Source organism: Thamnophis sirtalis, unplaced genomic scaffold (assembly GCF_051295495.1).
Source record: "Thamnophis sirtalis isolate CommonGarterSnake01/CBP01778 unplaced genomic scaffold, rThaSir2_p1.2 scaffold_13, whole genome shotgun sequence".
In the NCBI taxonomy this organism is placed as follows: Eukaryota; Metazoa; Chordata; class Lepidosauria; order Squamata; family Natricidae; genus Thamnophis; species Thamnophis sirtalis.
Genome location: NW_028261393.1, coordinates 11,687,308 through 11,701,632, shown reverse-complemented (window position 1 = coordinate 11,701,632; position 14,325 = coordinate 11,687,308). Strand labels below are relative to the sequence as shown.

Genomic DNA, 14,325 nt, shown 5'->3' with positions numbered 1-14,325 from the left:
GACTTCAACTTCCAGAATTCCCCAAATTTAAGACGCGCGGACTTCAATTCTGGGAGTCTTACAGTTGTCAACGTTGGCAAATCCTGATCTATATGATTGCTTAGAGTCAACCCCAGCTGGATAATAATTAAGTCAAACATGTAGCTCAGTTCTTGTTGGGTCTTGGGACTTTCTTTGCACTGAACAATAAGTGTGAGATGTCACAATCAGTGTCGTTGAGGGCACAATACTTGGCCTCTTGAGGACAGGAGTCCAGGTAGTTCTTTGAATGCAACCATTCGAAGCCTGACCTGGTTTTGAAGTTACGAAGGGTGGACCATCCCCAGTGGTTGGTGCTTGGATTCAAATAATTTAACAATGGTTCTCTGCCCTAATCACCGGCTGGGTAGGTGTGTCTGGGTGGTCATGTGACTGGGTGGGCATGGCCAACTCAACGTCACTCACGTTGAGGGGCACCTCTCCTCGTCATGCCTGGCTATGCCTGATCCCTCCTTTCCTAGCGACTCCTTGTCCCCACCCCAGCTACTGGTCCTGCCTCCCAGCCGGGTGAGTAGCTGGGTGAGGGGCCTGGGTAGGAAGGTGAGGAGTGGCTGGGAGAGGAAGGGCAAGGTGGGGCCAGGCCAGAGATGGGTTGCTAATTTTTTTACTACTTGTTTGGGCACGCTCCCACGTGTGCTTGCATGTGTTCACAATGTTCTGCGCATGCGCAGAGGCGTCCGGGCAGGAAGGCGGAGCCTTCTGCCGCCATTACTATTGGTTCAGCTGATCTGGGTCAAACCGGCAGCAACCCACCTCAGGCCAGGCGTGGGGAGGAACGCTATTCGCCGAACTGTACAAAAAGTTAGTTACCGGTTCTACCAAACCTACTCGAACCGTCTGAATCTCACCACTGCATGTGACCATATTTTCACTCACCGGGCCACATTTATGACTATTTGCAGCATCTCACAATTATGGGTGACATTTTACAGCCATTTCATTGAAAATCAACAATTTTGGGGGTTTTGGGGGCAAAACTACCGTCTGCCACAAAAGAACAATCATAAAATCAGGTCAGCCATAGGACCGCTTTATGACCCTCACGGCTTACAACATGGAGCCCATTGTGGTTGTAACTCAAGGACTACCTACAGAACATGTGAATTTTCTTTCCCCTCAGTTCACCCCAGTTGGAGATACTGTCAGAGAGTTTGAGTAGAAATGAAGGTGAACTGTTTCCTGAGTCCCTGGGACTGTCAACGGGAGAGGTGTTGGTTGATTAGGCAAGAACAGGCCTGGTGGAAGCACTAACCAAGAGGAGGCTGAATTTTTTTTAAAAAAATGGATTAGATGCAGTGGTGGGATTCAGCCAGTTCGCACCTATTCGGGAGAACCGGTTGTTAACTTTCTAAGCAGTTCGGAGAACCGGTTGTTGGAACCCCCCCCCCAAAAGAGGCTTCCGACTGTTTTGTACACTTACGATCATTGCAATCATGTGATCAAAATTCAGATGCTTGGCAACTGGCATGTACTTACGACAGTGGCAGTATCCTGGCGTCCTTTGCGACCTTCCCAGCTGACTTCCAACGAGCAAGGTCAACCGAGGAGGCAGGGAGGGGGGAGGAGGGGTAAGGCAGATTCTCTGAACAAACCGCCATACCAACTTGACAACTGCAGGGATGACTTTAACGGGAAGGTTGTAAAATGGGACAAAGTGCACTTAACAGCTATCTCGCTTAGCCACGGGGAGAGCCGAGGTGGCGCAGTGGTTAAATGCAGCACTGCAGGCTACTTCAGCTGACTGCAGTTCTGCAGTTCGGCGGTTCAAATCTCACTGGCTCAAGGTTGACTCAGCCTTCCATCCTTCCGAGGTGGGTGAAATGAGGACCCGGATTGTTGTTGGGGGCAATACGCTGACTCTGTAAACCGCTTAGAGAGGGCTGAAAGCCCTATGAAGCGGTATATAAGTCTAACTGCTAAAAAAATAATAATTTTGTCCCGCTCAATTGTCGAGAACGTACTTAGCAATAGCAGTTAGACTTATATAACGCTTCATAGGGCTTTCAGCCCTCTCTAAGCGGTTTACAGAGTCAGCATATTGCCCCCCACAGTCTGGGTCCTCATTTCACCCACCTCGGAAGGATGGAAGGCTGAGTCAACCTTGAGCCGGTGAGATCAGAACCGCTGAACTGCAGATAACAGTCAGCTGAAGTGGCCTGCAGTACTAACCACTGAGCCACCTCGGCTCTATAGAGCAGTGTTTCTCAACCTTGGCAACTTGAAGATGTCCGGACTTCAACTCCCAGACTTCCCCAGCCAGCATTCGCTGGCTGGGGAATTCTGGGAGTTGAAGTCCGGACATCTTCAAGTTACCAAGGTTGAGAAACACTGCTATAGAGGACCAGAAAAATGATCTTTGGAAGGAGATGGGAGGAAGATGGGAGTGGACATGCTTATGACTCTGTGTGTGTGTGTGTGTGTGTGTGTGTGTGTGTGTGTACGTACCTCCTGGCAGTAGCTCCTGATCTCCTCAGTGGTACGAAAGCAGGTGTGAGTGCCAATGGCATCAGGCTCCCAGCGGCCTGTCTGGACGTTGAGATGGAGGACCAGTCTCCCACAAAACATGGCCACTTGTGGGGTCCCGAGGGTGGGCCCAAGGGCTGCTCCCATCCCCTGAAAGCACAAAGAGAGAGAGAGAGAGAGGGATGGGGGGGAAAGATTAATCAACAGGTCCGGCCAAAAGCGCCAAGCGGAAGCGCCAGTCACGCCTGGTGGCTGCGATGATGATCGGACTGCAGCCAAGGTGACATCCGAAGGACATCGTCTGTCACGCGAGACTCTTCCACTTCAGCAAATTCCCTCCCGCTCCTTTCTTTAATTTTTTTTCCCCCACCTCGACCTGCTCTTTCGCTCCTGGCGGCCTTTCTCCCCCCCCACCCCACCCCTCCCATCTGTGTTTGCACCATCTTTCTTTCTGGCTTCTCCTCCTCCAGTAACCACCAGGATGTTGTTGCTGTGGCAACCGCTCCCAATGGAGTTGCCAGATCTTCTCTGTTGCCATGGAGACCAGCTCCCAGATGGAAATGAATACTGCATCAACCAGCCCCTTCCCTCTACTGTTTCTCTTCACAGGGTCCACCCCCACTTGCCGGCCCTTCCTTCTCCACCTCCTCTCCTCCTTTCTTCCTCACCTCACCTTCCACCCTCTTCCTCTCTCTCCTCCTCCTTCCGCAAGGCTCCCACTCCTCTTATTTGCCCCTCCAGCAAGAGCTGCTTGCAGCGTCTCAGCCCCGATGCTGGCAATGACCTGTGGTTGGATTTGGTTGGGACCTTTGATCCTGGTGCCTGAGTTGGCAAAACGCAAGGGCTGCATTCCCACAACATGGGATTCCCAGGCAGGTAGCATTCTAAGCTATGGAAGACTAGTGAAGGTAAAAGGTAAAGGTTCCACTCACACATACGTGCTAATCGTTCCCAACTCTAGAGGGCGGTGCTCATCTCCTTTTCAAAACCGAAGAGCCAGCGATGTCCGAAGACATCTCCGTGGTCATGTGGCCGGCATGACTAGATGCCGAAAGTCCACGGAACGCAGTTCCCTTCCCATCAAATTGTGGTCCCTATTTTTCCACTTGCATTTTTACGTGCTTTCGAACTGCTAGGTTGGCAGAAGCTGGGAGAAGTAACAGGAGCTCACTCCATTATGCGGCACTGGGGATTCGAGCCACAGAACTGCCGACCTTTATGATCGACAAGCTCGGCACCTTAGCCACTGAGCCACCACATCCCTCTTTATGGCAAAGACTATTGAAACCTGATTTAGCCTATTATCATGGGTTGTGCAAAATCATGAGCAGCAGAAGCCGTTGGGGGTCCTTGTCTTCTCAGCTCTATCTGCTCCTCCTTCTCACAGGAGCCTGAACTTGAGCATCAGAGCTGTTTCTTCCATAACTGCATCCTACGTACCAAAGCAAGAAACAAGCCATTCCATGCCAATCAAGGAGAACATTTGTAGCTCCGAGTTGACATGAGGGCTCCTTGGTGCCCTCTGAGGTTGGTTGTTTCCCTGCAGACGTTTCATTACCCAAACTAGGTAACATGATCAGTGCTAGGAGGGAATGGGGATTGTGGAGTGGAGGAGGAGGAGAGAAGGAGAGGAGGGAGAGGAGGACTGTGGGGGTCTTTGGTGCCCTCTGAGTTTGCTTGTTTTCTTGCAGACGTTTCATTATCCCAACTAGTTAGTATCATCAGTGTTAGAAGAGAATGGGGATTGTGGAGTGGCTAAGGAGGAGGACGAGGAGGACGGGAATGGGAGAAGAGAACTGTGGGGTCTTTGGTGCCCACTGAGTTTGCTTGTTGGGAGGAGGAGGGAGGAAGAGGAGGGGAGAGGAGGAGGGGAGCAGGGGAAGAGGATTGTGGTGCCCTCTGAGTTTGCTTGTTTTCTTACAGATGTTTCATTATTCCAACTAGGTAGTATCATCAGTGCTAGAAGAGAATGGAGATTGTGGAGTGGAGAAGGAGGAGGAGGGGGGAGGAAGAGGAGGGGAGGGGAAGTGGGGAGGAGGGGAGGGGGGAAGAGTACTGTGGGGTCTTTTGGTGCCCTCTGAGCTTGCTTGATTTCTTGCAGACGTTTCATTAGCCAAACAAGGTAACATCCTCAGTGCTAGTAAGGAGGGGCCGTTGGACAATGACTGACAAGGACTTCCCAAGCATCCATTTCACACAACCTCAACCAGCCAGCTAGCCAAATCTAGGAAAAGCTTCCGGCTGAAATCCTGGATGCAGTAAAAGAGATCCTGGCTGTGGGTTGGAAAAGGCCGTCAATTGCAGAGTCTTTGAAGATGCAGGGGGGGAAGATGCATCCTTTGTTTTTAAGGATGGAGGCTCCGAGAACCCTTGGGAAGAACCTGGAGGTCACTCCCCACGGAAAGGGAATTTTGAGGGCTGCCGGTGACCCAGAAAGAAGCAGTGATGTAGCTGGCTGATTTCTCTTTCCCGCGCCCTGCCACTCCCACCTCTGGGCTGAATTCCACCCAGGACATCCATTTCTCTTTTTTCTGGAAAGTGACAATTTAGTTTAAAAATCAGGAAATCCCCCTCCCCTCCTCGGTTCCTCATCCTTAAAAGAGAGGTGGGAAGCATCCAAGGGAGAATTGGTGGGCTGCATCCAGGCTACGAGAATAGTCTAACCTGGCTTTTTTTCCCCCCTGGGGAGGGGCAGGAAGGATGGTGGAGAAAAGAGGGCGGGGCCCACCACCTAATGGAAGTCTTTTTTTTTTTAAACGGAGGGGCAAAGGAGAAATCAGGCCTGGATTAAACTGGATCTCAGGGCTAAGCTGATGCTTTAAGTGATTAAGCAGCTGCTGTGGTTTGATGGAAAACTGACCACTGGACCCTACATCAAATGCAGGGCTGGGGAAGGGAGGGAGGGAGAGAAAGAGAAAGGGAAGAGAAAAGAAAAGAGCGGAGTGGATTTCCAATCGAGGGTCGGGTTGTCTGCCTGGCTCTGAAAATCACCCAGGGATGGCAGGAAGGTGGGAGTTGGATTTGGGTAGGAAGTAGTTAATGGAGATAGGATTAATAAATGAGCTTTAATCCCTGCTTCTGTTTCTCACTCCCCCATTCCCCATCCCCTCCCCCCCAACCTGGCATTTGGTGAGCTGGGAAGGGAGGAAGGATCAACCCTGCTTTCTCCCAATCTTTCTCCCAATCTTTTACAACAGGGCCCAACGTGGACTCTTCCAAAGTGGGGGGTGGGGGTGGGAGAAAGAGGAAGCTTTCCAAAAGCATAAAAGCCTCTAAAAAGGCTTCTCTCATCCTTCCCTGCCCTCCACTCCACGTGCCACTGGGAACTGTTTTCTCTCGCTCTCCCACCCCTCTCTTCCCTTCTCCAAAGGGTGGAAGTTCCCAGGTGCTGCTTCCAGAAGACCAGTTAAGATGGCGAAGGCTGGGCTTCCGGCCAACCCAGCGGCAGGGCAGGCGTGCCAGGGTGGGGGGGGGGATGAGATCAAAGGAAAAGACAGCCCTCCCGTGCGGGGCCTGAAGGATTGGAAAGGGGCGAGCGGGTGGCGAGGGAGGTTGAGGGTCTCTTGGCACACAGAAGGAGCCGGGTGGGGAAACAAGGGTCATTGCAGTTGAATGACGTCCCATTTGGCAGTGGGAGAATTTTCCCAACCTTTCCCAGGGCTAGGGTCTCCCATTGAGGACCTGTACACTGCACAAGTCAAAAAGAGGACTGTGAAAATATCTACAGACTCCTCGCATCCTGGACATAAATTGTTTCAACTCCTTCCTTCACAACGATGCTATAAAGCACTGCACACCAGAACAACTAGACACAAGGAGTTTTTCCCCCGAATGCCATCATTCTGCTAAACAACTAATGCCCCAAACCCTGTCAAATTATCTACTAAGTCTGTACTACTATTATTTTTCTCTTCCTTCCTAGTATCGACTTCTTGCCACTTATGACTATAACCATGTTGCTTGTATCTTTAAGATTTCTATTGCTTTATTTGTTTCCTACTATGATTTGATTGCTTATTAATAACCTTTGACTATCACTAAGTGTTGCATCTTATGATTCTTGATGAATGTATTTTATATCTTTTATGTACACTGAGAGCATTTGCACCAAAGACAAATTCCTTGTGTGTCCAATCACACTTCGGCAATAAAGAATTCTATTCTATTCTATTCTATTCTATTCCTTATTCTAAATTCTATATTCCTTATTAGATATTCTATTCTATTCTATTCCTTATTCTAAATTCTATATATATGCTATTCCTTATTAGATATTCTATTCTATTCTATTCTATTCCTTATTCTAAATTCTATATTTATTCTATTCCTTATTAGATATTCTATTCTATTCTATATTTATTCTATTCCTTATTCTATTCTATTCTATTCTATTCCATTCCTTATTCTAAATTCTATGTTTATTCTATTCCTTATTAGATATTCTATTCTATTCTATTCCTTATTCTAAATTATATTTATTCTATTCCTTATTAGATATTCTATTCTATTCTATTCTATTCCTTATTCTAAATTCTATATTTATTCTATTCCTTATTAGATATTCTATTCTATTCTATTCTATTCTATTCTATTCTATTCCTTATTCTAAAGTCTATATTTATTCTATTCCTTATTAGATATTCTATTCTATTCTATTCTATTCTATTCTATTCTACTCTACTTAAGGGAGCTCCCCCTCCCTCTCAGTTGGAAGCTGGGATGGAAAAATGGTCTGGGATGAAGGCTGGGGATGAAGTGACCACAAGGTGGACACTCCCTTTGAACTTCTATGTAGCAGGAGACCCTCCCCGGCCTCTTTTTGGATAAGAACGAGAGAAATTCCTCCCACTCTGTTAAGGCAGATATGGGGAATGTTAGCATCATCAAGCTAGAAGATGCTTCAAAGGTTCCTCCAGAGGCTTTAAAGGTCATCTAGTCTCACCCCATTGCTGCTGCACTAAAAATTCTCTCTCCTCCCGGCCTTTAAATGTTCTTCCAGCTATATTCCAATCATGAAGGTAAAATCACGTGATTGCACTTAATACAGATACATATTAATAGAGTCATCTAGTCCAACCCCCCCACCCACCCACGCAGGAGACCCTACACCATTTCTGACAGGTGGCAATCCAATCTCTTCTTGAAAGCCTCCAGTGATGAAGCTCCCAGAACTTCCGAAGGCAACTTCTGTTCCATTGGTTGATTATTCTCACTGTCAGAAAGTTCCTCCTTATTTCCAGGTTGAATCTCTCCTTGTTCAGTTTCCATTCATTATTCCTTGTCTGGCCTTTGGGTGCTTTGGAAAATAGCTTGACCTCCTTCCTCTCTGGGGCAGCACCTCAAATATTGCAACTCTACTGCCATATCTCCCCAGTCCTTCTCTTCACTAGACTAGCCATGCCCAGTTCCTGCAAATGTTCTTCATATGTTTTAGCCTCCAGTCTCCTCATCATCCTGGTTGCTCTTCTCAATAGCAGTAGCAATAGCAGTTAGACTTATATACCGCTTCATAGGGCTTTCAGCCCTCTCTAAGCGGTTTACAGAGTCAGCATATCGCCCCCACAGTCTGGGTCCTCATTTCACCCACCTCGGAAGGATGGAAGGCTGAGTCAACCTTGAGCCGGTGAGATTAGAACCGCTGAACTTCAGATAACAGTCAGCTGAAGTGGCCTGCAGTACTGCACTCTAACCACTGCGCCACCTCGGCTCTGCACGCTTTCTAGAATCTCAACATCTTTTTTATAGTGTGGTGACCAAAACTGGATGCAGTACTCTAGGTGTGGTCTTACTAGGGCTTTATAGAGTGGTATTAGTACCTCCCTTGATCTTAAAGTTCCTTGATTTACGGCGGTTATTGTCCCTTTTTAAAAAGGATTGAATGGGCCTGAGGTTCCAGCTGTTGTTTGTAACCCCCCTGAAGGGAAACAAAGGTGAAGCCACAGGCTTCCCAAACACTAGTAAAAGTCAAGCAGGGGCATGTAAGGGCGGCATTGTGGGTGTAGGTACAACCTCGGTTGACTTTGTCTCCTACAAGAGGAAAAGGTTGGGTTGGGATCTTCTTGGATATCTGCCCAATAAAAAGATGACTAGAATTGCATGGTTGAATACAGTTCGAGGTCTTTGAACTTCGCGCCTGCATTCACAGCCCTGGGCCTTTGATGCTCAGGCACACGAAGGCCAGAGCCCTTTCGCTAACAGGGTGCATGGATGCATTGGGGTTCAACTAAGCTTTCCCCAAAGCAACGTTTTATTCAACCAAGCTGCAACTGCCTGGGTTCACACACATACCACGGAACCAGAAAGCACAGCTTTCAAACGACAAAGGTGGAGTTCCTGTAGCATACGGTATGACACCAAAATGAAGCAAACCACCTGATGGCTAATCGCGGCATATACTAAATCTAGTTTTAGGGTCCCTCCCCATCTTCTGGAACTTTTGACTCCACTGATGAAGAGACGGAAGGTGCTAACATTAAATGTTCTTCTTTAGGATTCTGTTCAGCTATGCCCTCTTCCGACATGCTTCTCTCTAGACAGGCATTTTCTGGCCATCCATCAAACCTCTTCACTGAGTATTTCAGCCGTTTCCCTCCCTCCCTCCCTCCCTCCCTCCCTCCCTCCCTTCCTTCCTTCCTCCCTTCCCCTTTCCTTTCTTCCTTTTCTCCCTCCCCTTTTATTTTTCCTCACTCTCACTTTTCCTTCATTCCTTCCCCCTCCCTCCCTCCCCCTTTCCTTTCTTCCTTTTCTCCCTCCTTCCCTTCCGTTATCCTCACTCCCTCTTTTTCTTTCTTCCTTCCTTCCCTCCTTCCTCCCCCTTTCCTTCCTTCCTTTTCTCCCTCCCACCTCCCTCCCCCTTTCTTTCTTTTCTCTCTCTCTCACTTTATTCTCCCTCCCTCTTTTTCTTCCTTCCTTCCTTCCCTCCTTCCTCCCACCTCCCTCCCCTTTCCTTTCTTCCTTTTCTCCCTCCCTTCCTTTTTCCTCACTCCCTCTTTTCCTTTCTTCCTTCCACTTTTTCTTCCTTCTTTTCTTCCTTCCTTTCTCCCTCCCACCTCCCTCCCCTTTTCCTTTCTTTCTTTTCTCCCTCCCTCACTTTATTCTCCCTCCCTCTTTTTCTTCCTTCCTTCCCTCCTTCCTTCCACCTCCCTCCCCTTTCCTTTCTTTTCTCCCTCCCTCCCTTTTTCCTCACTCCCTCTTTTCCTTCCTTCCTTCCTTCCATCCATCCTTCCACCTCCCCTTTCCTTTCTTCCTTTTCTCCCTCCCTTCCTTTATCCTCACTCTGTCTTTTCCTTCCTTCCTTCCTTCCTTCCTTCCTTCCTTCCTTCCTTCCTTCCTTCCTTCCTCCCTCCCTCCCTTCCTTTCTTCCTTCCTTCCTTCCTTCCTCCCACCTCCCTCCCCCTTTCCTTTCTTTTCTCCCTTCCCTCTTTCCTTTTCCCCCACTTCCTCTTTTTTCTTCCTCCCTCCGGCTTCCTTCCTCCTTTTCTACCAGCCTCCTTGCCTTCCTGCCAACCGTTCAGATCTCCTGGGAGGGGACCACATCTCTTTGGATCCCTGAGAGCAAGCCCAGGTGCAGCCACTCACCTCGTGGCTTTCCCTATCGGGCGGAATGCGCTGGCATTCAACCTGCCTCCTTGTGCGGTTGAAAGGAAGAAACGGTGCAGGTGTTGCCAACCACAAAGGAAGCAGCCTTTAGTTCCAGAACACTGAGCCATCAGCAGTGGGTGGGGGAGGCTCAAGAAACACGTTGCCTACTGGGTTATTGTTCAAGCCAGATTTTCTACCGTCCCATCTAGGGAGACTGCAGGAGAAATTCCACCCAGCAGCCAGGTTTCTCCCCACCCCATCCCCTTGGATGCCGACATAGTTTTGCAAGGGAGCGAAGCCCCCTTCCTCACAAAAGAGGATGGGGGAGAAAAACACCCTCTCCCCATCGATAAAATTCGAATGTACAAAACCCAAGGAGTTAACTCTTCGGTGCAGACTTTGATCATAACCTGTGAGATGGAGAGAGAGAAAGAGGCCTTCGTATCATGGGCCAGAATCCTAGCGTGGGATTTTTCTAAAGAGAGAGTCAGCCTTGAAAGACAGGCAGCTCCCGTCTTGCTTAATGTTCTTGCTTAACATTTCTGAAGGAGGCCTTTTAATGACCCCGGCCGGAGGAGGGGATTGACTGGTCCTATCACACAGGGCTTGGGGAAGAGGAGAGAAGGGGTGTGTGTGTGTGTGTGTGCAACTATGACCAGCGTCACACGCAGCCTGGGATATTTGTGAATGAGAACCGCCGATGCCCATTTGCCTCCTATTCCAACTGTAGTACGTATATACGAGGTCTCCAGATTTTGGAGCAGAAGGGCTAAAAATGAGATATGTTCCAAGTGGATTCTGCTTCAGAAGGTTCAAAATGCTGACGGAAGGACACAACGATGGCTACGGGAGAACCTATACAAGCCCATTTACGTCCCTGCGAATGTCGAGACCTGATTTTCTGGGTTGTTCCCCAATGAGAGTGGCAGGCTGTGAGCACATTTGACAGGAGTTGGCTACAGAGTACCCACCAAACCAGTGTTTCCCAACCTTGGCAACTGGAAGATATCCGGACTTCAACTCCCAGAATTCCCCAGCCAGCATTTGCTGCCTGGGGAATTCTGGGAGTTGAAATACGGACATCTTCTAGTTGCCAAGGTTGGGAAGCACTGCACTAGACTGTTGGACAATTGAGACCAATCCTGTGGCTCGAGGTCATCTAGCCTTACCTCGAACCCATCTGCTGGCTATTTGCCCCCCCCCTACAAGTAGGACAGCATCTCCTTCCCTCTACAACAGCGGTCACCAACTGATGGTCCGTGGACCACTGGTGGAGTGGTCCACAAGAACATTTTGGTGGTCGGCCGAAAAACTATTTGCATTTTTTTTCTGTTGCACTAAATACTATTGATCTTTTTTTAAAAAAAATCATTTTAGTGGTCCACGAGATTTAAAATTATGAATTTAGCAGTCCCTGAGGTCCGAAAGGTTGGCGGCTCCCTGCTCTACAAGGCCTGCGGAAGACGTGGGTCTCTCTGACCATCTTGGCTGAGGACATCCAGTCCCAGAAAGCGGGAGAGAGTAAGATGGTCAAATAGGATTCTCCATGTTAAAATAAAATAAAATTAAAAGTAGGGGCGTGCATAAGCGCACCAGCGTGTCTACCCTCCCTGTCCTACTGTCCCCATTTATTTGTACCCATTACCTGTGTTCTTATTCTTGTTATCTCCTACATGAGTGACAAACTAGCTGATAAAGGAGGAGAGCCTGTGTGGTTTAATGGCTAACACAACTGCCTAATATGTAATACAGCCCAGGTTCAAATCCCAGTAAGGGTATGGCTAGCTGATGAGAGCTAAATAGCTTGAAATAGATCTATACTAGTCTCCCTTTATTTATTTATCAGCACAAATGCAACACACACACACACACACACACACACACACACACACACACAAACACACACACGCCAATCTGGGCTTCCCGCACTGATCCCTACGTGAAGACGGAGGGAATTTGCAAAAGATTGTGGGTTTCCTCGCAACCGCCTACCCAGCCAAGAGTAAGTCCATGGGGCTCATTTGTAGCAATAAGCCTCCAGCGGATGTGACTTGGAAATCTGCCACCACCAGCTTACGAAATGAGAGGATGGCCATCGGCTCCAAAATGTTAATCACCGTCACCCAGTCTTGAGGAGAAGGTTGCAATGGCTTGGGGAGGTGGGTGGGAGGAAAGGAAGGGATTTGAACGAGGACAGGGCACCAGCCAGCGCCAGATCACTTCCCACTCCGAAGCATCTGGTTGGATGGGTGGAGTGGATCTCCTTCTCATAAACCAGAGGGGGGGGAAAAAACCACACAAAGCAAATGGCAGCTTTTCCTTAAGGTTGGGCGCTGGGCCAAAGGCAAGTCCAAGAACGCAACGATTCAGCACCTTTTGGCCATGAAGTCCCTGGTCTACGGGTGGCCTTCCTCCCCCCCCCCCCCAACCAGGCGCACCTCAAGATTCGAAGGCTGGGGATGATAGAAGGTGGAGTCCCACCGAGCTGGAGGGCAGCGGGGCGTGGAAGGCAGATGGGCGCTTTCCTGTCTTTTCCCCCCACCCCAAACCCCATTTCCCCCCCTTCTTGGGATTTCCCGGCAACGCGCTTCCTTTCTCGCCTCTCCTTGGAAAGAAACCCAGAAGGGGAAGCGTCTCCGCCGGGCAGCTCCCTTCTGCTCGGTGACCTTGGGCAGCTGCCTTCTCCTCCTTCTCCTTCCAACCCAACCTTGCGCACCGATTGCCACCCACCCGCCGCTCCCACGCGCGACCTCCGGAGGACGCGGTCCAGTTCAAGCCGCCCCCGGGGAGGGGGAGGAGGGGGGTCTCACCTGGGTGTTGGCTGCGCCTCCGGGTCCGGGGAAAGAGCCCAGCAAGAGCAGGGGCGCCAAGAGCCATCGCGCCGCAGCAGCCCAGCCCGCCGGGGCGCATCCCGTCGAGCCAGCCATGAGCTCGCCCCGTCCGCCGAAGGCTCGGTTCTTCGTCCCTGTTGTACGGCGTTCGATCGCTCGATCCCTCGGGGCGGGGATCCTCCTGAAAGCGGGAGAGGCGGCCAAGTCAAGAGGCTGCTGCAAATGGAGTCGGCTGCCGGGGCTGGGATGGGGCTGCGCTAAGCCTGGAGCGCTGCTGCCGCTGCCTCTGCTCCCAGCTGGGTTGTGACAGGAGGAGCTGGCCCCGCCGCCGCCGCCGCTGCCGCTGCCGATCGCCTTCCCCGCTGCTGCGGCTGCAGGCTCTGGCCGGCCCCGCCCCACTTCGCCTGCCTGGCCCCGCCCGTCCGCTCTGCCTGCAGCCGCGGAACGCCCAGGAGGGAGGAGGGGACGCCGGAGCCGCCGCCGCCGCCACCGGGAGGCGGAGCGCGATGGAGGGCAGAGCGCGGCTGGAGATGCAGAGACGGGGATGCTGCTGCTGCTGCTGCTGCTCCCGGGTCTATAGAGGAGACGGCGGGGAGCCCCTTTCGGACGTCCCGCCCCCGCCCAGGCGGCGACGCGGGGACTCCGCCAACGGGGAAGGCGCCGTCTCTCTGCGGGCGAAGCCGTCCGGTCCTCGGGGAACCTGAAGTCGGACCGCGCGGGGCTGGGAAGAGCCGAAGGGCGGATTTTGCGCGTTTCGGTTGAGCAAGTCAAAGGAGGGGGTGGGGGGGTCGATAGATCAGCGCCCATCCTGGGACTGGATATGGCCAGCCGAAGAGAGAAAACTGGCTTTCCAGTTTTCCTTCCCCCCCCACACCCCGTATAACACTATTAAGGTTTTAATAAATAAAGATTTTAAAAATGTCAGCAACTAAGACTTAGAGTAATGAAAGAAGAAAAGTGAAGAGCAAGGCCAAAAATACAAAAGAAATGGGAGAAAATGGAAAGAAGGCGATTTCCTATTTTCTTTACAAATTGTAGGATAGGATAGGATAGAATAGAATAATAGAATAGGATAGGATAGGAAGAATAGAATAGAACAGAATAAACAGAATAGAATAGAATAATAGAATAGAAAGAATAGAAAGAATAGAATAGAAAGAATAGAATAGAAAGAATAGAATAGAATAATAGAATAGAATAATAGAATAGAAAGAATAGAATAGAAAGAATAGAATAGAATAATAGAATACAATAGAAAGTATAGAATAGAATAATAGAATACAATAGAATAGAGAGAATAGCATAGAATAGCATAGAATAGCATAGAATAGCATAGAATAGCATAGAATAGCATAGAATAGCATAGAGTAGCATAGAATAGAATAATAGAATAGAATAGAAAGAATAGAAT

At 49.6% G+C, this 14,325-nt stretch overlaps 1 protein-coding gene across 2 annotated transcripts in view; it reads right to left on the bottom strand.

Annotated features, from left to right (window-relative positions):
• APLP1 (amyloid beta precursor like protein 1) overlaps positions 1-13,253 on the bottom strand; it is a 58,407-nt gene extending 45,154 nt beyond the window's left edge. For both annotated transcript variants that reach the window (XM_087727856.1, XM_087727857.1), the window contains exons 1-2: positions 12,894-13,253; positions 2,485-2,652 (exon numbers count right to left, since the gene is read on the bottom strand). In XM_087727856.1, the coding sequence (XP_087583982.1) occupies positions 2,485-2,652; positions 12,894-13,010 (285 nt within the window). In that variant the 5' untranslated portion in view covers positions 13,011-13,253. The remainder of the gene's footprint in view (positions 1-2,484; positions 2,653-12,893) is intronic.
• Between the last annotated feature and the right edge of the window lie 1,072 nt (positions 13,254-14,325).